The sequence below is a fragment of the Mesocricetus auratus genome, unplaced genomic scaffold (genome assembly GCF_017639785.1).
Source record: "Mesocricetus auratus isolate SY011 unplaced genomic scaffold, BCM_Maur_2.0 Super-Scaffold_100043, whole genome shotgun sequence".
Classification (NCBI taxonomy): domain Eukaryota; kingdom Metazoa; phylum Chordata; class Mammalia; order Rodentia; family Cricetidae; genus Mesocricetus; species Mesocricetus auratus.
The window spans coordinates 6,137,351-6,163,495 of NW_024429220.1; the positions used below are offsets into that span (position 1 = coordinate 6,137,351).

Genomic DNA, 26,145 nt, shown 5'->3' on the forward strand with positions numbered 1-26,145 from the left:
GCACTAAGTGCCCACATGAAGAAACTGGAGAATAATTGTACTAGAGAATAATTGTACAGCTGAAAGCTCTAGAACACAAAGAAGCAAACTGCCCAGAGGAGTAGACACCAGGAAATAATCAAATTGAGGGCTGAAATCAATAAAGTAGGAACTAGGAAAACAATACAAAGAATCAATGCAACGAAGAGTTGGTTCTTTGAGAAAATCAACAAGATAGAAAAACCTTTGTCCAAACTTACCAAACAGCAGAGTGTGAACATGCAAATTAACAAAATCATAAATGAAAAGGGAGACATAACAACGGACTCTGAGGAAATTCAGAGAATCATCAGGTCATACTTTGAAAACCTGTACTCCACAAAATTCAAAAATTTAAAGGAAATGGACAACTTCCTGGATAGCTGTCACTTGTCAAAATTAAATCCAGAGCAGATAAGCAATTTAAATAGACCTATAACCCCTATGGAAATAGAAGCAGTCATCAAAAGTATCCCAACCAAAAAAAGCCCAGGTCCAGATTGCCTCAGTGCAGAATTCTACCAGAAATTCAAAGAACAGCTTAAACCAATTCTTCTCAAAGTATTCCATGCAATAGAAGCAGAAGGGTCTTTGCCAAACTCTTTCTATGAGGCTTCAATAACCTTGATCCCCAAGCCACACAAAGATACAACTAAGAAAGAGAACTTCAGACCAATATCCCTCATGAACATTGATGCAAAAATACTCAATAAAATACTGGCAAATCGGATCCAAGAACACATCAAAACAATCATTCACCACGATCAAGTAAGTTTCATCCCAGGGATGCAGGGATGGTTCAACATACGAAAATCCATCAACGTAATCCACCATATAAACAAGCTGAAAAACAAAAATCACATGATCATCTCACTAGATGCTGAAAAAGCCTTTGACAAAATCCAACACCCCTTCATGATAAAGGTCTTGGAGAGATCTTGGATAACAGGAACATACCTAAACATAATAAAAGCTATATACAGCAAACCAACAGCCAACATCAAACTAAATGGACAGAAACTCAGGGAAATTCCGCTAAAATCAGGAACAAGACAAGGCTGTCCACTCTCTCCATACTTTTTCAATATTGTACTTGAAGTTCTAGCCAGAGCCATAGGACAACAAAAGGAGATCAAGGGGATACAAATTGGAAAGGAAGACTCAAACTTTCACCATTTGCAGATGATATGATAGTTTACATAAATGACCCAAAGAACTCTACCAGAGAACTCTTACAGCAGATTAACACCTTCAGCAAAGTGGCAGGCTACAAGATCAACTCAAGAAAATCAGTAGCCCTACTATATACAGACGATAAAAGGGCTGAGAAAGAAATCAGAGAAGGAGAGGAGGCTGGGAGTCCAGGGAAGCAGCTGTTCCTCGGGCAGCATCAGGTAAACAGGCCGGCTTCCCGGCCTGTGCTCCAGTGCCTGCAGATCGCCTGGGACCTGCACAGAGCTCCCAATCCCGGCGGGAGCCAAGGACCCCAGACTCCAGATCTTCGCTCCCACCAACGAGACCAGGAAAGGAGAGGAGGCTGGGAGTCCAGGGAAGCAGCTGTTCCTCGGGCAGCATCAGGTAAACAGGCCGGCTTCCCGGCCTGTGCTCCAGTGCCTGCAGATCGCCTGGGACCTGCACAGAGCTCGCAATCCCGGCAGGAGCCAAGCACCCAGACCCCAAGTCTTCTCTCCCACCAACGAGACCAGGAAACCAGAGGACCCAGGGCGACCAGGACCAGCATTCGGACAAGGAATAGAAGAACCACCAGATTATTGGACTTGCTAGCACCCACCAAAAGGGAACTCTGGTCCCCAGACCAGTAAGGGGCTCTTTCTGCACCCACTAGAAGAAGAGATGGGAAAGAGACAATGCAAAAACACACTCAGCAACAGAAAAACAAATATGACACCGCCAGATTCTAGAGACTCCACACCAGCAAGACCCCAACATTCCAATGCGGATGAAGCAGAAGAGAACGACCTTAAAAACAACTTCATGAAAATGATAGAGGCCCTAAAAGAGGATATAGGAAAATCCCTCAAAGAAATGGAAGAAAAAACAAACCAAAAAATGCAAGAAATGGAAGAAAAAACAAAACAAAAAAGGCAAGAATTGGAAGAAAAAACAAACCAAAAAAGGCAGGAAATGGAAGAAGAAATGAAGCAAAAAATGCAAGAAATGGAAGAAAAAAACAAAACAAAAAAGGCAAGAATTGGAAGAAGAATCATACCAAAAAAGGCAGGAAATGGAAGAAGAAACAAAGCACAAAATGCGAGAAATGGAACAAAAAGCAAACCAAAAAATGCAAGAAATGGAAGAAAGAACACACCAAAAAATTCATGAAAGGCAACAAATGGACGAACAGATAAACAGAAAATTGCAAGAAGCAATGCAAACACTGCAAGGGTTGAAAACTGAAATAGAGTCATTAAAAAAAAACACAATCTGAAGAAAGGAAGAAAATAGAAAAGCTGGACAAACAGTCAGGCACTACCAATACAAGCATTACCAACAGAATAGAAGAGATGGAAGAGAGAATCTCAAGTGTTGAAGATATGCTAGGAGAAATGGATTTATCAACCAAAGAAAACCTTAAATCCAACAAATCCTTAACACAAAACATCCAGGAAATATGGGACACCATGAAAAGACCAAACCTAAGAATAATAGGTATAGAAGAAGGAGAAGAAATCCACCTCAAAGGGGCAGAAGGCATATTCAACAAAATCATAGAAGAAAACTTCCCCAACCTTAAGAAAGACATGCCAATGAAGGTACAAGAAGCCTACAGAACACCAAATAGAGTGGACCACAAAAAAAAATTCCCTCGCCACATAATAATCAAGACCCCAAACATACAGAATAAAGAAAGAATATTAAGAGCAGCTAAGGAAAAAGGCCAAGTAACATATAAAGGCAAACCTATCAGAATTACACCTGATTTCTCCATGGAAACTCTGAAAGCCAGAAGGTCCTGGATAGATATTCTACCTGCACTAAGAGACCATGGATGCCAGCCCAGACTACTATACCCAGCAAAGCTCTCAATCACTATAGACAGAGAAAACAAGATATTCCATGACAAAACTAGATTCAAGCAATATGTGTCCACTAACCCAGCCCTACAGAAAATTTTGGAAGGAAAACTCCAACCCAAGGAAGCTAACTACAACTAGAAAAACATAAACATTAGAGAATCCCTCTCTACCAACAGCCAAAAGAACAAAGGTGTGAAATTCCACACATAATTCCACCAACAACAACCATCGCAAATAGAAGAAGGATGAGCAATCATTGGTCATTAATATCCCTCAATGTTAATGGCCTTAACTCACCCATAAAAAGACACAGACTGGCAGATTGGATTCGAAGACAGAACCCTTCCTTCTGCTGCATACAAGAAACACACCTCACCCTCAAAGACAGACATTACCTGAGAGTTAAAGGTTGGGAAAAAATTTTTCAATCAAATGGACCCAAGAAACAAGCAGGGGTAGCAATCCTAATATCTAACAAACTAGACTTTAAAATAAAATCAATCAAAAGAGATGAAGGAGGTCATTACATACTCATCACAGGTGAAACCCACCAAGATGAAGTGTCTATCCTGAACATCTATGCCCCAAATACAAAGGCATCCTCATTCGATAAAGAAACATTATTAGAACTTAAATCTCATCTAAAGCCCCACACAGTTATAGTGGGAGATTTCAACACACCACTCTCACCACTAGACAGGAATACCAAACAGAAACTCAACAAAGAAGCAAAAGGTCTAATAGAAGTAATGACCCAACTGGGATTAACAGATATCTATAGAACATTTCATCCACATAAAAAAGAATATACCTTCTTCTCACCACCACATGGAACCTTGTCAAAAATCAACCACAGACTTGGCAACATATCAAACCTCAGCAGCTACAAAAAAATTGGAATAACTCCATGCATCTTATCAGACCACCATGCTTTAAAATTAGAATTCAACAACAACACAAATTGCAGAAAACCTACAAACTCATGGAAATTGAATAATGCTCAACTGCACCATCCCTGGGTTAAAGAGGAAATAAAAAAAGAAATTAAAGACTTCCTGGAATTCAATGAGAATGAATACACAACATACCCAAACCTATGGGACACTTTGAAAGCAGTGCTACGGGGGAAGTTCATAGCGCTAAGTGCTCACATCAAGAAACAGGAGAACAGTTATACCAGAGAATTAACATCACAGCTGAAAGCTCTAGAACACAAAGAAGCACACTCCCCCAGGAGGAGTAGACACCAGGAAATAATCAAATTGAGGGCTGAAATCAATAAAGTAGAAACCAGGAAAACAATACAAAGAATCAATGCAACGAAGAGTTGGTTCTTTGAGAAAATCAACAAGATAGACAAACCTTTGTCCAAACTTACCAAACAGCAGAGAGTGAACACGCAAATTAACAAAATTAGAAATGAAAAGGGGGACATAACAACAGACTCTGAGGAAACCCAGAGAATCATTAGGTCATACTTTGAAAACCTGTACTCCACAAAATTTGAAAATTTAAAGGAAATAGATGACTTCCTGGACAGCTATCAATTGCCAAAATTAAATCAAGAACAGATAAGCAATTTAAATAGACCTATAACCCCTATGGAAATAGAAGCTGTCATCAAAAGTCTCCCAACCAAAAAAAGCCCAGGTCCAGATGGCCTCAGTGCAGAATTCTACCAGAAATTCAAAGAACAGCTTATACCAATTCTTCTCAAAGTGTTCCACACAATAGAAGCAGAAGGGTCTTTGCCAAACTCTTTCTATGAGGCTTCAATAACCTTGATCCCCAAGCCACACAAAGATACAACTAAGAAAGAGAACTTCAGACCAATATCCCTCATGAACATTGATGCAAAAATACTCAATAAAATACTGGCAAATCGGATCCAAGAACACATCAAAACAATCATTCACCACGATCAAGTAGGTTTCATTCCAGGGATGCAGGGATGGTTCAACATACGAAAATCCATCAACGTAATCCACCATATAAACAAGCTGAAAAACAAAAATCACATGATCATCTCACTAGATGCTGAAAAAGCCTTTGACAAAATCCAACACCCCTTCATGATAAAGGTCTTGGAGAGATCTGGGATAACAGGGACATAATTAAACATAATAAAAGCTATATACAGTAAACCAACAGCCAACATCAAACTAAATGGACAGAAACTCAACGCAATTCCTCAAAAATCAGGAACAAAACAAGGCTGACCACTCTCTCCATACCTTTTCAACATGGTACTTGAAGTTCTAGCTATTGCCATACGACAACAAAGGGGGATCAAGTGGATACAAATTGGGAAGGAAGAGGTCAAACTTTCACTGTTTGCAGACTATATGATAGTTTACATCAATGACCCAAAGAACTCTACCAGGGAACTCTTACAGCTGATTAACACCTTCAGCAAAGTGGCAGGCTACAAGATCAACTCAAGAAAATCAGTAGCCCTACTATATACAGATGATAAAAGGGCTGAAAGAGAAATCAGAGAAACATCACCCTTTACAATTGCCACAAACAACATAAAATACCTTGGGGTAACGCTAACCAAACAAGTGAAAGACCTGTATCGTAAGAACTTTGAATCTTTAAAGAAAGAAATTAAAGAAGCCCTCCGAAAATGGAAAGATCTCCCATGCTCTTGGATAGGTAGGATCAATGTAGTAAAAATGGCAATCCTGCCAAAAGCAATCTACAGATTCAATGCAATCCCCATTAAAATACCAGCACAATTCTTCACAGACCTTGAAAGAACAATAATCAATTTTGTATGGAAAAACAAAAGACCCAGGATAGCCAAAACAACCCTGTTCAACAAGGCAACGTCCGGAGGCATCACCATCCCTGACCTCAAGCTCTACTATAGAGCTATAGTCCTGAAAACAGCTTGGTATTGGCACAAAAATAGACAGGTAGACCAATGGAATCGAATTGAAAATCCGGGTATTAACCCACACACGTACGAACATCTGATCTTTGAGAAAGAAGCTAAAAATATACAATGGAATAAAGAAAGCATCTTCAACAAATGGTGCTGGCATAATTGGAGACTGGCATGTAGAAGAATGCAGATTGATCCATGTTTATCGCCATGCACAAAACTTAAGTCCAAATGGATCAAAGACCTCAACATAAATCCAGCCACACTGAACCTCTTAGAAGAGAAAGTGGGTGGTACCCTTGAACGAATTGGTACAGGAGACAGCTTCCTGAATATAACACCAGTAGCACAGACAGTGAGATCAACAATTAATAAACGGGACCTACTGAAACTGAGAAGCTTCTGTAAAGCAAAGGACACAGTCAGCAAGACAAAAAGGCAGCCCACAGAATGGGAAAAAATATTCACTAATCCCACATCTGACAGAGGGTTGATCTCCAAAATTTACAAAGAACTCAAGAAGCAAGTCTCCAAAACGCCAAAGGACCCTATTAAAAAGTGGGCTGCAGAACTAAATAGAGAGTTTTCAATAGAGGAGTCTAAAATGGCTGAGAGGCACTTGAGAAAGTGCTCAACATCCTTAGCCATCCGGGAAATGCAAATCAAAACAACTCTCAGATACCATCTCACTCCTGTCAGAATGGCTAAAATCAAAAACACCAATGACAATTTATGCTGGAGAGGATGTGGTGAAAGGGGGACACTCCTCCATTGCTGGTGGGAGTGCCAACTGGTTCAGCCATTTTGGAAATCAGTATGGAGATTCCTCAGAAAAATGGGAATAAACCTACCATAAGACCCAGCAACTCCACTCTTAGGCATATATCCAAAAGATGCCCATTCATACAACAAAGATGTCTGTTCCACTATGTTCATAGCAGCTTTATTTGTAATTGCCAGAACTTGGAAGCAACCTAGATGTCCCTCACCTGAAGAGTGGATAGAAAAAATGTGGTACATCTACACAATGGAGTACTATTCAGCAGAAAAAAATAATGGAATCATGAGATTCGCAGGCAAATGGACGACACTAGAAGAAACCATCCTGAGTGAGGTAACCCAGTCACAAAAAGAGAAACATGGCATGTACTCTCTCATATATGGATTTTAGACATAGATCTGGGGAGTGCCAGCCTTCAATCCTATGGCCAGAGAGTCTGGGAAACAGAAACTTTATTTAGTGGCTGATCGAAGAAGAGGCAGACTCCCTTGGTTAAGTACTGAGCTGAACTCAAGAAAGCCAGTAACAGAGAGGGAGGACTGATGATCAAAGGGATTAAGACTGGGCTGGTTTAACCCCCAGAAACAGCTGACCAGACAAAGGTTAACTCTTGAATCCCAGGCATCAGCCTGGGAAGCCAGCATGGGACTGATCAAGACCCCCTGAATCTGGGTGTCAATGAGGAGGCTTAGGGAATCTATTGAGCCTTGGGCAGCAGATCAGTACCCATCCCAAGTATACACACGGACTTTGGACTCCCATAGAACAATGTGAGGTGCACTCTCACCCGAACTCTTGGGGAAGGGTCTAGGCCCTGCCCTATATGAAATGACAGACTATGCACACCCCCATGGAGGGCCTCACCCTCCCTGGGGAAATGAGGGGATAAAGGGGGGGGAGGGCTCGGGAGGAAGGGAGGGAATGGGAGAGGGACCTGGAACTGACTTGTGAAGCAACCTTGTTTCTTATCCAAATTTAAACTGGAAAATAAAATAAAAAAAAAGAAATCAGAGAAATATCACCCTTTACAATTGCCACAAACAACATAAAATACCTGGGGTAACACTAACCAAACAAGTGAAAGACCTGTATCACAAGAACTTTGAGTCTTTAAAGAAGGAATTAAAGAAGCCCTCAGAGGATGGAAAGATCTCTCATGCTTTTGGATAGGTAGGATCAATGTAGTAAAAATGGCAATCCTGCCAAAAGCAATCTACAGATTCAATGCAATCCCCATTAAAATACCAGCACAATTCTTCACAGACCTTGAAAGAACAATAATCAATTTTGTATGGAAAAACAAAAGACCCAGGATAGCCAAAACAACCCTGTTCAACAAGGCAACGTCTGGAGGCATCACCATCCCTGACCTCAAACTCTATTATAGAGCTATAGTTCTGAAAACAACTTGATATTAGCACAAAAAATAGAAAGGTAGACCAATGGAATCGAATTGAAAACCCTGATATTAACCCACACACGTATGAACATCCAATCTTTGACAAAGAAGCTAAAAGTATACAATGGAAAAAAGAAAGCATCTTCAACAAATGGTGCTGGCATAACTGGATGCTGGCATGTAGAAGAATACGGATCCATGTCTATCTCCATACATAAAATTTAAGTTCAAATGGATCAAAGACCTCAACATAAATCCAGCCACACTGAACCTCTGGGAAGAGAAAGTGGGTGGTACCCTTGAAAGAATTGGAGACCGCTTCCTGAACATAACACCAGTAGCACAGACAGTGAGGTCAACAATTAATAAATTGGACCTCCTGAAACTGAGAAACTTCTGTAAGGCAAAGGACACAGTCAGCAAGACAAAAAGGCAGCCCACAGAATGGGAAAAAATATTCACTAACCCCACATCTGACAGAGGGTTGATCTCCAAAATTTGCAAAGAACTCAAGAAGCAAGTCTCCAAAACACCAAAGGATCCAATTAAAAAGTGGGCTACAGAACTAAATAGAGAATGTTTAATAGAGGAGTCTAAAATGGCTGAGAGGCACTTGAGAAAGTGCTCAACATCCTTAGCACTGGGAAATGCAAATCAAAACAACTCTGAAATACCATCTCACTTCTTTCAGAATGGCTAAAATCAAAAACACCAACGACAATTTATGCTGGAGAGGATGTGGAGAAAGGGGAACACTCCTCCATTGCTGGTGGGCGTGCCAACTTGTACAGCCACTTTGGAAATCAGTATGGAGATTCCTCAGAAAAATGGGAATAAACCTACCACAAGACCCAGCAACTCCACTCTTAGGCATATACCCAAAAGATGCACATTCATTCTACAAGGATGTCTGTTCCACTATGTTCACAGCAGCATTATTTGTAATAGTCAGAACTTGAAAGCAACCTGGATGCCCCTCAGCTAAAGAGTGGATAGAGAAAATGTGGTACATTTACATTATGGAGTACTATTCAGCATAAAAAAATGGAATCCTGAAATTTGCAGGCAAATGGATGGCACTAGAAGAAACCATATTGAGTGAGGTAACCCAGTCACAAAAGGAGAAACATGGCAAGTACTCTCTCATATACGGATTTTAGACATAGATCTGTGGAGTGCCAGTCTACAATCCCATGGTCAAAGAGTCTGGGAAACAGAACCTTCATTCAGTGGCTGATGGAAGCAGAGGCAGACTCCCATGGCTAAGCACTCAGCTGAACTCAAGAAATCCAGTAACAGAGAGGGAGGACTGATGACCAAAGGCATTAAGACTGGGTTGGTTTAACCCCCAGAAACAGCTGACCTGACAAGGGTTAGCTCGTGAATCCCAGGCTGATGCCTGGGAATCCAGCATGGGACTGATCAAGACCCCCTGAATGTGGGTGTCAGTGAGGAGGCCTAGGTAATCTATTGAGCCTTGGGTAGTAGATTAGTATTTATTCTGGGTATACAAATGGACTTTGGACTTCCATGCAACAATGTGAGGTGCACTCTCACCCTGAACTCTTGGGGGAGGGTCTAGGCCCTACCCCATTGAAATGACAGACTATGGACACCCCCATGGAGGGCCTCACCCACCCTGGGGAAATGAGGGGAAATTGGGGGGAGGTTGGTGGGAGGGCACGGGAGGAGGGGAGGGAAACGGAGAGGGACCTGGAATTGACATGTGAAGCAACCTTGTTTCTAATTTAAATTTAATATATATTTATAAAATTAATATGTATATATATAAAGAAAGCAGGCTGAGGAAGCCATGAGGAGCAAGCCAGTAAGCAGCTCCCCTCCATGGCCTCTGCAGCAGCTCCTGCCTCCAGGATCCTGCCCTGCTTGAGTTCCTGTCCTGACTTCCTTCAGTGATGACCAGCAATGCTGAAGCAATAGAAACTCTAACTAAGGCAGCTGGTCCATCTATGCCTGGTTACGCCCATGAGGCTTCTTCTCACTTCTACTACAAACCACGGGCATAAGGAAAGCCTTCCATGATTCATCTCTCTGGAAGGCCAGGGTTGCTGCAAACTGAGCTGGCGGGGACTCTTCCAGTTCGTCGTAACGTTTCTTCAGCTCTCACAGCTGCAGAGATTTAACCGTACGAGAACTACAGATAAGCCAGTGCTCAGCCTCATTTGAACACTTCTGGGATATTGTCGTTATTTTTGTTCGTTTGTAATATAAAATAAATGAAGTGTGATTTTTAAGAATGCTTTCACTTTAGTGTTTCATCATTTCTGAAGCTCTTCTGTCTCTGTAAATTTCTAGACAGACTTAGGCCTCACCAAGAAGACCTCTTTTAGCAGACTGGATGGATGCTCAACTAACTTCCAGGCCTCATCCTGAGCTTCTGCCTGAGGTACCTGGCTAGCTACACCTGGAAACTGTCTGTAGTTCTCATCACTGATTCATCAGATACTGTATTAAAAACTTACTTTGTGTCATGAGTTGTATTATATACTTAGTATATGGGTATGCAGCCAAAATAGTAAAGTCCCCTGTAGACAGAGGATTCTGTCCCACTGGGTCCCAAGGCCATTTAGTCCCCCCCAAAACACACCTAGTGTCTCTCTCTCTACTCCTCTGTGTTCCTCTTCCCAGCGTTCCCCTAATCTGGTAGCCACACACATACTTCCTGCTTGGCTACATCCTGCCTGTCCATTGGTCAAAACAGCTTTATTAATCAACCAATAAGAGAAACGTATTCACAGCATGCAGAAGGACATCCTCATCAATCCGCCGCCATCAGAGAGACGGAAGGAGGGAGAAAACCAGGAGAATAAGCAGAGCAGTAAATACGCAGAGAACACGTGAGGCTATTGAATACAAATAAAGGCACAATTGTAAAAGTACACGTGATGAGCATGGACCATGTAGGGATGGGTCTCCGGAAGGTTCTGATTAACTTTCTTGAAGGGGAGATTTGGGCCCCTTGTGGGTGGAGGGCAGTATGAGGGTGTTAGGCAGAGGCTGAAAGAGAAGCCAGAGCAGCTAAGGCTCCAGACACGACTGGGAAAGCTCAGACACACGTGTCGTGCAAGCTCTCCCTTGTCCCGTTTACCAGCCCCGCGCTGCATGTAAGCTTTAATCCCAGCCCCAACTCCCCCTCCTCATCTGGCCCCTCTCCACATCTTCAGAGCAGCTGGGTTTCAGCTGGGCTTGGCAGCCCCAGCCCTCCTTCCCAGCATGCCTGCGGTGTCCTGTGCCTGGCCTCCTACACAGCGCCACAACCTCTGTGATGTACAGCTGGAGATTCCGAAGCTGTAGGGCAAGGGGCCACCACAGACAGTGTTGCTGGGGAGTCCTTGCAGAAACACTGTTCAGTTAAAGGATACAGGAGAAGACAAGCCGGGACCCACTCCCAGCTGGCACTTCCCCACTCGCGGGACAGCTTTACCCTGCGGTATGCCCAATCTACACATATTTTCCATTTTGAAATTTTCACAGACCTAAGAACATATCTGCTCTGAATGAACCCGCAACTAAAACTGGTCTCTTTGCAGCATTGTTCCCAGTGCTTTAAAATCACTTTCTTCACTTACTAGTCATTTATGGGACAATTGAGAAAGACGGAGAGGAAGTTAGCCATACAGATATCTGCAGAAACAGCATTCTAGGCGGGGAGAGCAGCCAGGGCAAAACCCCAGGGGCCAGAGCTCATTTGTAGAGAATAGCAAGGAGGCCAGTGCTGTTGGGGAGAATTGGCAAGATGGAGAGTCAGAAAGATGATGTCAGAGAGGCAACTGGAGGACAAGGCCATCGCACAGGCCTTCAGACCGGTGCAAGGCTTCGCCTTCGTGAGCCGGTAAGAGGCAGAGGAAGGACACTGGCTTGGTCATTTAAAAGGTGACTCTAGACAGTACTGAGAACAGCCATGTAGAAGGCAGGGGTGAAAACAGGGAGACCAGCTGGGAAGAAACAGCAGCAAAACCCAGGGGAGAATGGGACAGGCCCTTGCAAACATGGTGGCGGCAGCCAGGGCTTAGGTAGACTCTGTGTGGTTAGTAGACGGGACTTCACACTCTCACAGGGCATAGGTTCAAGGGTATCGTGTCAGTTTGGTAGGTCTACCGTAACAAACCAGTAAAACACTGAATTACAAGCAGAACACACCCCTTCCCAGTTCTAGAGGCTAAAGTTTGGACCAAGCATCCACAGGGCTGAGTCCTTCTGAGACTGTGAAGGCAGGATCTACTCCAGTTCTTTCTCTTTGACTCTCTTCATCCTATTGGTGCTCTTCCTGTCTGTGTGCCTGTACCCTACGTTTCATTTCTTATAAGGACACCAGTCACCCCGATGCCATCATTTTAATTATGTTTGTAATGATACTATTCCCAGGTAACGCACTGTCCAGGGTGCTCGAGGTTGGAACTTCAATATCTGCATTTTCTGGTCACCTAATTCAGTCTGTAACAATGACCCCAGCCTTCTCAGGCTAAGTAACTAGAGAGAGCTGTCACCCCCACATCTCACACCACACACACACACACACACACACACATACAGGCATATACACACACAGGCACACACACACAGGCACACACACGCACAGGCACATACACACAGGCACACACACAGGCACACACACAGGCACATACACACAGACAGGCACACACACACAGGCACACACACAGGCACATACACACAGACAGGGACACACACACAGGCACACACACACAGGCACACACACAGGCACATACACACAGACAGGCACACACACACAGGCACACACACACACAGGCACACACACACAGGCACACACATGCACAGGCACACACATGCACAGGCACACACAGGCACACACAGGCACACACACAGACACACACACACAGGCACACACAGGCACATACACACACAGGCACACACACAGGCACACACACGCACAGGCACACACACACAGGCACACACACACAGGCACATACACACACAGGTGCACACACACACACACACACAGGCATGTGTGCACCACCCTCAATTCTCACAGGCTCAACAGCTTAGTATGGTTTCTGGGTATTAAATGAACACGCATGGAGCCACACCATAAGAACACACAAGCATGTGGGGTTGGAGGAACCACATGATGTTGGGAGGTGGCTTGGAGGGCGGAGGGCAGTGGGGTAAAGGGCATAGGTCAAATGAGAGGGCCATGCACAGCCACATGAGGGAACTGAGGGATGGGACCAAATAAAGGAAAATACATCTAATATGAAATAAAAATAGAAATCCTCTCTGTTTCTTCTCATGGTGTTTCCTTTCTTCACTGCCCAAAGATTCAGAGGAAACAACATTTAAAACTCATCTTCTTCGTTCCTTTTAATGAGAGTATCACAAATATGAATCCCGTATTGATTTCTGGCAGTTTGATATGAGTCCCTGGAAACACAAGGGTTGCATGAGACCTTCTTACCACGGGTGGAAAGAAAAGAATCAAGCATTTCCTGTCAGATCCTAAGAACCAAGGACTCCTTAAGGAACCCCTCTCCTCCACCCCACAAGACACTTAATGATATGTTACTATGTAAATAATGACAGGGGGTGATAGTGTTACTATGGAAACAAGTGACACGGGTAAGCATAGAGAGGAGCTAGGGAACCCATAGCCTCAGTTTCGCTGTAGAAACCACATCTCTGGCTTTTCTAGGGAAAAAAGTCACTGGGACTGGCCTGGATAATTCAGAACATTAACAATATCAGCTAAAGCTTTCACCAAACAGCTTGTTCTAAAGGGAAAAGGGAGAGATCATTAGGTGCGGGGGTGACAGGCACGTGGGCTGTGTTACTGTGTCAATACACTGATTTAAAGGTGAAAAAAACGATATCAGCTAAAGCTAAGCATATGCATACCTGATGAGGCAGCCTTTGACTCCAGCTATACACTCAACAGAAATGTGTGCACATGCATGTGCGTGCACACACACATATATATATGCACATGCACACACTCATGTGTGCACACACATTCATGAACACACACACATGCACACATGAATGCATGCATGTACACAAACATGTGCACCAACATCTCTCTCTCTCTCTCTCTCTCTCTCTCTCTCTCTCTCTCTCTGCCCTTAAAGAAGGTGCTCTATTTAATGCAGCCCACATCCCAGCACCTGGCAAAGCAGGAAGCAGACTCATTTCAGCTTCTGGAGTTAGGGACCGATTTGTGGGATGTCCACTTCAGCAGCCCCCTTCTTGGTGTCTAACCAGAAGCAACCTATCGGAGGGAAGATTCAGTTGTGCTCACAGTCTGAGGACATCCAGTCCGTCCTGCTGGAGAAGGTGAGGGGGCAGGCCACTCGGTGGCACCGGAATATGCGAAAGGTGCTTGCTCACATTTCGGGGGGACAAATACGGGAAATGCGCAGCTGGGCTACGTAAACCTCAAGGCCCACCCCACCTTACCCTCGGATACCCACTTCTTCCAGTTAGGTCCGATCTCCCAAAGATCCCACAACCTTCCAAACCTGTGGCCAGAAGCCGAGAACTAAGAATTCACACACATGAGCCTATGGGGACGATTTATACACATGAGTAGCAGTCACAAATACGTTCCAAGCAATTTTGGGTGGGCGGTGTGCAGAGCACTTAGGTGAGCAGATAGACAGCCACGTGAAAGGTCACCACTTCACTCTTCAGCCTTGGATAGCTTTGCAATAAATAGATCTTATTCTTTTACCAAAAGAAAACCCTGCATGCAGGCTCAAAACAAAATTAATTTGGTCAGTGCTTTGAGAATGGCAGCTTAAAATAGACGCCGGGTCTGCAAAGGTAGAGTTTCAGTGATGGACAGGTTGTAATGGTGCAGAACCCGGGCACAACCTCTCTTGGCTGTTTTAGCCTAGAGAGCCATTCCTTGCCCACCCCTGTGTCAGACCTAACATCCTGATCAACCATCCTATGCTCCACACCAACAGTCCTGATCGACGATCCCATTCTCCACACCAACAGTCCAGATCAACCATCCTATGCTCCACACCAACAGTCCTGATCGACGATCCTATGCTCCACACCAACAGTCCAGATCAACCATCCTATGCTCCACACCAACAGTCCAGATCAACCATCCTATGCTCCACACCAACAGTCCTGATCGACGATCCCATTCTCCACACCAACAGTCCTGATCGACGATCCCATTCTCCACACCAACAGTCCAGATCAACCATCCTATGCTCCACACCAACAGTCCAGATCAACCATCCTATGCTCCACACCAACAGTCCTGATCGACGATCCTATGCTCCACACCAACAGTCCAGATCAACCATCCTATGCTCCACACCAACAGTCCTGATCGACGATCCTATGCTCCACACCAACAGTCCTGATTGACGATCCCATTCTCCACACCAACAGTCCAGATCAAGGATCCTATGCTCCACACCAACAGTCCTGATCGACGATCCTATGCTCCACACCAACAGTCCTGATCGACGATCCCATTCTCCACACCAACAGTCCAGATCAACCATCCTATGCTCCACACCAACAGTCCTGATCGACGATCCTATGCTCCACACCAACAGTCCTGATCGACGATCCTATGCTCCACACCAACAGTCCAGATCAACCATCCTATGCTCCACACCAACAGTCCAGATCAAGGATCCTATTCTCCACCTTCAACTGGCCCAGAGCTGAGTTCTCTGTTGTGCTGCAGCTGCCGACTCCGGTTCCCAGCACTGCACCAGAGAAGCGCTGGATTGTGCCTGTTTCTTCTGTTACTGTATACACATCACAAAATCGACTCTACATTGAAACACTGAATCAGGGTAACCTGAATCTGTATTTCTGAGCCATAATATTTGGCTTCAGAATAAATGACCTCTTGGTCACCTTGAGATGAGAGCTATGTTTTGTGAGTAGACACATTTAACCTTAAAATGATAAAGAAAAAACAAATTAAAAATGCAAAATGCCTTCTTAAGTGCCAAACTGACAAAAAATTGGCAATGATAAGTCCATGATGATGGTTGAGAACAAGCTGGCAACCCTTGAGGAATGTGGTTGGTCTTAAAAATAACTACATCCTTTCACTAACTGTTGCATTCCTAAAAGCTTATGACAAATGTAAAGATGCAGCCATAAAGAATTTCACCACAGGCTTTATGGTTACAAATTTTGACAGGCTAGTGATGAGTAGTTAAGTAAATAAATAAAAAAATAAAACGTAACACTGGGTAACTACTGAAGTTACCAGTAAATATTTAATGAAGAAAGGTGGGAACTGTATAGAATACTGAACGAAAGGTGTGTACCCTATACCATACATTTAATTTAAAGGTGGGAACTGTATAGGATACTGAACGAAAGGTGTGTACCCTATACCATACATTTAATTTAAAGGTGGGAACTGTATAGGATACTGAACGAAAGGTGTGTACCCTATACCATACATTTAATTTAAAGGCATGTAGACATGTGTGGAGAGAATACCAGACAGCTATGGCATGAGATGCTGCTAGAATTTGTTACTTGAGAGATGAAATTTCAAGTTTAAAAATATTTCTGTTTTTCATCATAAAAGCTATATACAGCAAACCAATAGCCAACATCAATATGAATGGAGAGAAACTCAAGGCAATTCCTCTAAAATCAGGAACAAGTCAAGGCTGTCCCCTTCTCCCCATACCTCTTCAATATTGTACTGGAAGTTCTAGCTAGAGTAATAAGACAACAAAAGGAGATCATGGGGATACAAATTGGAAAGGAAGGTGTAAAACTTTCATTATTTGCAGATGATATGATAGTTTAATAAGTTACCCAAAAAACTCTACCAGGGAACTCCTACAGGTATAAAACACCTTCAGCAAAGTGGCAGGATACAAGATCAACTCAAGAAAATCAGTAGCCCTACTATATACAGACGATAAAAGGGCTAAGAAAGAAATCAGAGAAACATCATAAACATACCTGGGGGTAACACTATCCAAACAAGCGAAAGACCTGTATCCCAAGAACTTTGAGTCTTTCAAGAAAAAAATTAAAGAAGACACCAGAAAATAGAAAGATCTCCCATGCTCTTGGATAGGTAGGATCAATGTAGTAAAAATGGCAATCCTACCAAAAGCAATCTACAGACTCAATGCAATCCCCATCAAAATCCCAGCACAATTCTTCATAGACCTTGAGAACAATTCTCAACTTTATATGGAAAAACAAAAAACCCAGGATAGCCAAGACAACCCTGCTCAGCAAAACAACATCTGGAGGCATCACCATCCCTGACTTCAAGCTCTATTATAGAGCTATAGTCCTGAAAACAGCTTGGTATTGGCACAAAAATAGACAGGTAGACCAATGGAATTGAATTGAAAACCCTGAGATTAATCCACAAACCTATGAACACCTGATTTTCGACAAAGAAGCTAAAATTATACAATGGAAAAGAGATAGCATCTTCAACAAATGTTGCTGGCATAACTGGATATTGGCATGTAGAAGACTGCAGATAGATCCATGTCTATTACCATGCACAAAACCTAAGTCTAATGGATCAAAGACCTCAGCATAAATCCAACCACACTAAACCTGTTAGAAAAGAAAGTGGGAGGTACCCTTGAAAGAATTGGTACAGGAGACCACTTCCTGAACATAACACCAGTAGCACAAACACTGAGATCGACAATTAATAAATGGGACCTCCTGAAACAGAGACGTTTCTGTAAGGCAAAGGACACAGCAAGACAAAAAGATACCCCACAGATTGGGAAAAGGTATTTACTCACCCCATATCTGACAGAGGGCTGATCTCCAAAATTTACAAAGAATTCAAGAAGCAAGTTTCCAAAACACCAAAGGATCCAATTAAAAAGTGGGGGACTGAACTAAATAGAGAATTCCCAATAGAGGAGTATAAAATGGCTGAGAGACACTTAAGAAAGTGCTCAACATCCTTAGCCATTAGGTAAATGCAAATCAAAACAACTCTGAGATCTCATCTTATTCTTGTTAGAATGGCTAAAATGAATAGCACCAATGACAGTTTATGCTGGAGAGGATGTGGAGAATGGGGAACACTCCTCCATTGCTGGTAGGAGTGCCAACTTGTGCAGCCACTTTGGAAATCAGTATGGAGATTCCTTAGGACAGTGGGACTCAGTCTACCACAAGACCCAGCAATTCCACTCGTAGGCATATACCCAAAAGATTCCCATTCACACAACAAGGATGTCTATTCCACTATGTTCATAGCAGCATTATATGTAATAGCTAGATCCTGGAAGCAACCTAGATGCCCCACAACTGAAGAGTGGATAGAGAAAATGTGGTACATTTACACAATGGAGTACTACTCAGTGGAAAAACACAACAGAATCTTGAAATTTGCAGGCAAATGGATGGCACTAGAAGAAACCATCCTGAGTGAGGTAACCCAGTCACAAAAAGAAAAACATGGTATGTACTCACTCTTATATGGATTTAAGATGTGGATCAGGGGAGTGTCAGCCTACAATCCCAGTGCCAGTGAGTATGGGAAACAGGGAGGTTCCCAAGAGAGATGCATGATACCCCAGAGGAGTGGAATGAGGCAAGATCTCCTGAGCAGATTGGGAACATCGGGGGAGAGGAGAGGGAACTAGGAGAAAGATAGGGGTATAAGAGGAGGGAAGAAGGCATGGGGGAGCAGGAAGGTTGAGTCAAGGTAAGAATAGAGGAGAGCAGGATGAGAGATACCATAATAGATGGAGTCATTATAGGCTTGAGGAGTGATCTGACTCTAGTGAGATCTCCAGAGATCTACAAGGATAACACCAACTGGCAAACTAAGCAATAGTGGAGAGACTACATTAATAGCCCCTCCCTGAAGAGAAGGTTAATGACTACCTTATATGCCATCCTAGAACCTTCCTCCAGGGACTGATGGAAGCAGAAGCAGATACCCACAGCTAAACACTGAACTGAACTCCTGGAACCCAGTGAGACAGATGGAGGAGTGATGAGCAAAGGGGTCAAGACCATGATGATGAAGCCCACAAATACAGCTGACCAGACAAGGGTGAGCTCTTGAACCCCAGACTGATGGCTGAGAGGCCAATAAGGGACTGATCCAGACCCCATGAATGTGGTGTCAGTGAGGAGGCCACAGAAATCACTGGGGCCTTGGGTAGTAGATCAGTGTTTACCATGGTGTACGAATGAACTTTGGGAGCCTAGCCCACATGGAGGGATGCTCTCTCACCCTGGACACATGGGGAAGGGCCTAGGTCCTGCCCTGGATGAAATGACAGACTCTGGATATTCCCCCATGGAGGGTCTCACCCTCCCTGGGGAATGATGTGGGGATTGGGTTGTGTGTTGGGGGGACTGGTGGAGGGACAAGGGAGGAGGGGGTGGGAGAGAGAGCTGGGATTGACATGTGAAGCATGCATGTTTCTAATTTAAATAAAAACATATATTGAGGAAAATATTTCTGTTTTTCATTTATAAATTTTCAAATTTTTATACATGTAATAAGAAAAACTTTGAGTGAGCTGGTGCATCAGATAGACGTGCATAGCATGCAAACCTGGCAGCCTGGGTTCAAATGCTGGGACACACATAGTGGAAAGAGAGAACTGACTTCACCAAATCATCCTCTGACCTCTACACACACATGGTGATACGTGTACACTCACTGCCACACCTCACAACACACACACACATGCACTGTACCTGTGTACACCCACCCCAATCTCACAACACACACACACTTCACAAGAGTGCAGCCACCCTCACACCTCACAACACACACACACACACTGTGACACGTGTACACTCACTGCCACATCTCACAACACACACACACACACACTGTGACACGTGTACACTCACTGCCACATCTCACAACACACACACACATACTGTGACACGTGTACACTCACTGCCACATCTCACAACACACACACACATACTGTGGCATATGCGAAACACATACACTACACAATTTTAATAATAATTAAATGTTAAAAACCATTTGCTAACTTAAAAATCATGATTTAATGACAATGTAAGGCTAGAGCTTGCCCTAGTTTATGAGAAAGAGCAGAAGGCTCTCCTGGCTTGGCGCTGGTTGTGAAGGGAGAGTTGACAGAAAAAGCTGACAGAGCAGCAGAGGCAGGAGCATGGCCAGTCCCACTACTCATTAGAAGAGCAGTTGCTTCACAACAGCCTGGGCTACAAAGAAACCCTGTCTCGAAAACAAAACAAAAGGAGACAAACAAAAAAGAGCAGTCGCATGACTTAATGCCTTACTGCACCCAGACTGCTTCTCCAATCCAAAAAGAATGAAGACTATTCCTAAAACATATGGAATTGATTTTCACTCTACACTACAGCTCTCCATCGTAGATTTATTTTCCTATCACGTTTGGCTAAAATTCTTTCTCAATACCTTTTTTGGGCAGGAGTGACCACATTTAAGCTTCATCCTTGCCATACTTTATGTCAATCCCAAGTTCCTGACAGGGAAGTACACCACTCTGCCCTTCGTGTCTGCCATCAGCAGACACGGCAAACAGCATTGAAAACCACTCAGGTGTCTCGTCTTCTTAATTCTTCTTGGTGCACATTTACATATAACTTCTTAGGGCCAGTTTCCAAACATAGGAGACATATTCTAGTTTCCAGGTCTGTCCTGGTTCTTATTAACTTGGCACGATCTAGAGGTATCTGAGAAAGAGAACCACAATTGAGAAGATGCCTCCATTAGACTGGACTGTTGGCAAGCCTGTGGGGCATCTTGTTAATTCAGTGATTGATGGGGGAGGTCCCGGTCCTCCGTGGGTGGTGCCATCCCTGGGCTGGTGGTCCAGAGTGAATAAGAAAGCAGGGAACAAGCCATGGGAGCAAGCCAGTGAGCAGTGTCCCTCCACCGTCTCTGCATCAGCTCCTGCCTCCAGGTTTCCCAGTGACGGACTGCGCTGTGGGTCTACAGACACACAGCTAAGGCAAACCCCTCCCCCCCCCGAGTTGCTTTTCATCATGGTGTTTTGTCACAGCACTTGAAACTCTAAGCCAAAGCCAGAAAGCCTAGGGATTCTCTCTGCCTCTGCCTCCACATGGTAGGGGATTACAAGTGAAGCCCACTAGCACTCCTGGCTTTTTAAATGATGCTGGTTCTGGGACTTGAACTCAGGTCAGCACAGGTGCAAGGCTTTGTGACTGAGCTTTCTCCTCAACCCAAGAGCTTTATTCTCATACATCCAGACCAATTTTTTTTTTGGTTTTTTGAGACAGGGTTTCTCTGTGGCTTTGGAGGCTGTCCTGGAACTCACTCTGTAGACCAGGCTGGCCTCGAACTCACAGAGATCCTCCTGCCTCTGCCTCCCGAGTGCTGGGATTAAAGGCGTGCGCCACCAACGCCCGGCTTCCAGACCAAATTTAAATAGCAGTCAAAACCAAACAGGCGGTAAGTTACAGGTGTCACCATGTAAAGCCACACACGTGATCAAACAGAAAAGGGACTGCAAACTGAGTATGAGAACATGTCCCATCTCAAAGGCAGCAGGCTGACTCAGCTCCAACTTACCGCCACCATGCTGGGCACACCCCCACTCGGATGGCTCTAGCCTTGGGTTATGCTTACTTATGTTTAAATCCAGGTGTTTGTGTGTGTAAAAACCCTGCAATTTTAAACCTTGGTTCAATTTTCAGTGACAGACCAGGTATGTTTGGCAGAAGAACACAGATTTAAACTTCTCACCTAGATTCTACTGTATCTAAAGATAACCGCTCATAGAATGTGTGTGCATGAATGTGATGCATGAGTATGCACACGAGTGTGTTCATGAGGATGTGTGCATGAGCGTGTGTATGAGCGTGTGCATGAGTGTGGATGAATGAATGTGTATGTGCATAACTGTGTATAGATGAGTGTGTGTGTGCATGAGCGTGTGCATGAATGTGATGCACGAGTATGCACACGAGTGTGTTCAGGAGGATGTGTGCATGAGTGTGTGTATGAGCGTGTATGAGCATAGCTGTGTATAGATGAGTGTGTGTGTGCATGAGCGTGTGCATGAATGTGTATTGCATGAGTGTGTGTATGAATGTGTATGTGCATAACTGTGTATAGATGAGTATGTGTGTGCATGAGTGTGTGTATGAATGTGTATGTGTGTGACTGTATATAGATGAGTGTGTGTGTGCATGAGTCTGTGCATGAATGTGTATGCACATGATTGTGTACTGATGAGCATGTGTGTATGACTGTGTATGTGTGAGTGTGTGTGTGTGCATGAGTGTGTGTATGAATGTGTATGCACATAATTGTGTATAGATGAGCATGTGTGTGTGCATGAGTGTGTGTACGTTATTGTGTGTTGTGATTACAATGAACACCCACATGGAAATTAAGAAGAATGAGGGGATACGGCCCATTGTGGTGGTTAAGATCCAGAGTGAGCAGCTAGAAAAGTCCTAGAGGATTTATAATCAGGAGAGTTTGGGATGGAATTTGTCAAGCACATGAAGTTATCTCTGTATTTGGAAATACTTTTCTCTGAGATAGGAGTGTCTGTGTTTCCTATTTGGTACTCATCTAAGTTAGGGTTCTACCCTCCCTCAGAAACTGGGAGATGGGACACTATCTGCTTTGATGTGATTATGTCAAAGGGACAGCTCCCAGATCCTGGAGGAAGACATTCCTAGGTTGTAAAGCTATCAAAGACTTCTTTTTAAAGCTTTTTGCCTCAAAGGAGGAAGAGGAAGAATGAGCAATTCCAACAGTTGCAGGTTTTCTGAATAAGCACTCTAAAAAACGAGACTTCAGAGGTCAAGAAGCTACCTGAAGTTTAGGCAAACTGAGGAAGACAAGGGTGACTCCACCTTAAGGCCTGGTCAGGGCTGACACACATCACAGGCCAGTTTCAAGACGGTATCTACACTTCCAACCTTAGCCGAGGCTCACCCCTCCCTTCCCCATCTAGAACACTAGGAAAGCACGCTCAGGCAGCAGTGTGTCTGCGTGAGAATTCTATGCATTCGCTGCCCCGCAGCCCCCTGTCCAGGTGTTTCTCACTTGACCAGCACCACAGGCCTGCATCAGACAGGTGATACCAGCCAATTTAGTCAACCACCTGCAACCTTGGGAAGTGGGCACAGAACCCACGCAAGCAGTCCATTGCATGAGTGGTGAGTCTAACCTAATACAACGCAGGTCAATAAGTGACAACTACAGCCGGTTGTGATTCATTTTAGCTAGCTCTCACCCATGCTGTATTGCAAAGAACATAGTAGGACATCACTATCTAAACACACACAGAGACGTGGAAGACAACCAGTTATAAGGAGTGTAGCTAGAGTCTATGGAAACTATCGACGGCAGAAGGAGCTGTGGATGAGGCAGTCAACGCTTCTGCAGGCCACGCCCAGTCCTCGGCAGCTTTACCTGGCTTCCTGCCCAACTTCCCTAATCCCGGTTCCTTAAAGCATTTTCCCACGCAGACCTTGAATCTTCATGGTATTTAGCACATGTGTGCAGTGCAGTTTTAAACACGTACAGTCGTTGTGGTGGGGCTTTCCCTTCTCACATTTCTTGCTTGTAGCATTTTACCCCCAGAAAAGCCCATGGGGCCCTAAGTGGCTCCCCGGGAATCTCCTACGTACCCCACCCCATTTGTTTGTATCTTAGTAGCTCTATAAAGTTTTGGAATCTGGACTCTGCCCTCTCGCTGTGCTCAGAAGTGGTCTGTTTCATCATCCAATGAGCTCTGCCTGTTTGTTGATGTGACACGCCTGTGGACAGAAGCCAGGCGCCTATAGTAGCAATCCTGGAGAAAATTTAGGCAGCTGTGGCCATGTAATTTAAAACCTCAGCAGAGCGTGGGGCGCTCTATGCGCAGCATTGGTGCATTATGAGGGCTGGATGCAGCTGGCTCTCGGGAGGACGTGCCCGCCCGCTGCAAGATAGAGAAGACTGAGAGACCGAGAGGCAAACCTGGGTGCAGCCCGAAAGGTCCAGATAGATGAGCTTGTGGCATCCGTTCCCCAAGTTCAGGTACTGTAAGCCTTTGTCCGTGAACTTTCGGCAGTAAGCCAGGCTGAGATTCTGTAAATTGTGGAAGTACCTGGAGCGACGGGGCGACAAGGGAGAAGGAAAGGCAAGCTTGAGCTTTTCTCGCTTCTTTCCCGAGCCAGCCGTGGTGACAAAGCTGCGCTCATCCCGCCCTCGCCTCGCAGAAGGTCAGCACTTTAGCAGTGGCTGCCTCCCTTCCTATTAAGTCAAGGGGATTTTAGGACTGGAGCAGACAGACAGCACGAGGTTCCGAAGGAAAAGAAAGAATATCTGGCTAGGTTTTTAAGAAACTTGATGGGGTCAGACTGTCTGGGAGTAGGAGGAGCCTTGCATGCATATTATCTGGTAGTTTGTTGCTGAAACCCAAGTTAGAGTTTGCTTTCTGGTTTTTAGCTCTTACCTTTGCCAAACTAACATACAAAATGTGGAGAAAGATAAACCTTTTATAAACATATAATGAAAATTAACTCTTCCATCCTGGTGAAGATTTGGGATAGGAGAAGACAAACCTAACATGGCAGTCTCTTAAAATGGGTCTGATAAGAAAATTATTTCAAAAGCAGAGATTTCAACATGCACAATTCTGTGAGTAATGGTTTCTTTATGATAATGAAAAATAATTAAGACTGATAACCAGTGCAGGGCTTAAACATGGATTAAGAACAGTGAGTAGCTAAGTTGACAACACTTGAGAAGAATAAAAATTACACAGGAGGCTGTCAATCTCACTGGAGTTCAAACAGAGGAAATATGCCATTACCACAATGACCAAAATGAGAGCTTCCGGAAGACAAAGGAGGAACTTAGGATGGGTCTGTTCTGGCAAGTAAGGAGCGGTGTTTTGAGGACACTCCAAGTTCTCCAAAGCATGTCACTCTAACAGTGTGAGGACTGTTATTGCCTGCTGGTACAATTACCAATATGCTCTTGGTTTGGAATGTGCCACAGCTCAGCAGCAAATGAGGATGCTAGAAGAAGCAGGGGGATGCCCCCTTGCCTCTTTTAAAGCTTGAAAATCAAATTTGTCTTCACATAAATGGAAAATAAGATATGCAAACACTGAGCATAGGTTAGACTTAGCCCTAAACTTGAAAACCAAGTCTATATGAGTTAATGGTTCTGTTCTGTGGTGAATTCTGATTGAGAACACACGGTCCCCTCTGGGAATGACTGTGTGCAGGGGTTCCACAGAAGAGCCAGGGAAGCCTTTGGACGACAGTGGCAGTGGGCTGAACCTGGAAAGAGAGAGCTCTGTAACATCCAAAGACACGCCCCTCCCCATCCCCACAGTGGGCTGAGAAATGCTTTCTCTTTCTCTTCTTGAGTGGAGCTTGAGATTTCAGTTGTAACAACTCTCTAATGTGGGGTCAGGAACTGTGAAATGGACAGTACACCACCATGGAAAATAGACCAGAATTTGGACTCGGACCAAACTGAGTTAGAATTGTAGCCTTGATGCTTACTACAACTTCCCGATCCTGTGGCAGATTGCTTTCCTGGCTGCTAAGTAAAGATGAGTGCCCCTTTGAAACCCCTTAGCAAATGACAGGACTTACAGCTTTCCTGACCCTCAGTTTTCTTACCTGAGGGTCATATGAATTTGATCCCATCTGCTCTTGCCTTTGAGAAGTGTGAAAAAATTAAATGAGTATTCAGATCTAATGGTGTTATCAGGAGGGCTATCGCAGATCTAATGGTGTTATCAGGAGGGCTATCGCAGATCTAATGGTGTTATCAGGAGGGCTATCGCAGATCTAATGGTGTTATCAGGAGGGCTATCGCAGATCTAATGGTGTTATCAGGAGGGCTATCGCAGATCTAATGGTGTTATCAGGAGGGCTATCGCAGATCTAATGGTGTTATCAGGAGGGCTATCGCAGATCTAATGGTGTTATCAGAAGGGGTATCGCAGATCTAATGGTGTTATCAGGAGGGGTATCGCAGATCTAATGGTGTTATCAGAAGGGGTATCGC

General features: G+C 44.1%; 2 protein-coding genes across 9 annotated transcripts in view; one reads left to right on the forward strand and one right to left on the reverse strand.

The window, feature by feature from the left end:
• Fbxl13 (F-box and leucine rich repeat protein 13) overlaps positions 1–26,145 on the reverse strand; it is a 218,299-nt gene that overhangs the window by 73,848 nt on the left and 118,306 nt on the right. For all 8 annotated transcript variants that reach the window (XM_040735203.1, XM_040735202.1, XM_040735204.1 and 5 more), the window contains one exon: positions 24,094–24,223. In XM_040735203.1, the coding sequence (XP_040591137.1) occupies positions 24,094–24,223 (130 nt within the window). The remainder of the gene's footprint in view (positions 1–24,093; positions 24,224–26,145) is intronic.
• The window catches only part of Lrrc17 (leucine rich repeat containing 17), a 32,083-nt gene continuing 29,819 nt past the window's right edge, over positions 23,882–26,145 (forward strand). Inside the window, exon 1 of the mRNA XM_005080867.4 lies at positions 23,882–24,153. The gene's annotated coding sequence lies outside the window, so the exon portion shown is untranslated. The remainder of the gene's footprint in view (positions 24,154–26,145) is intronic.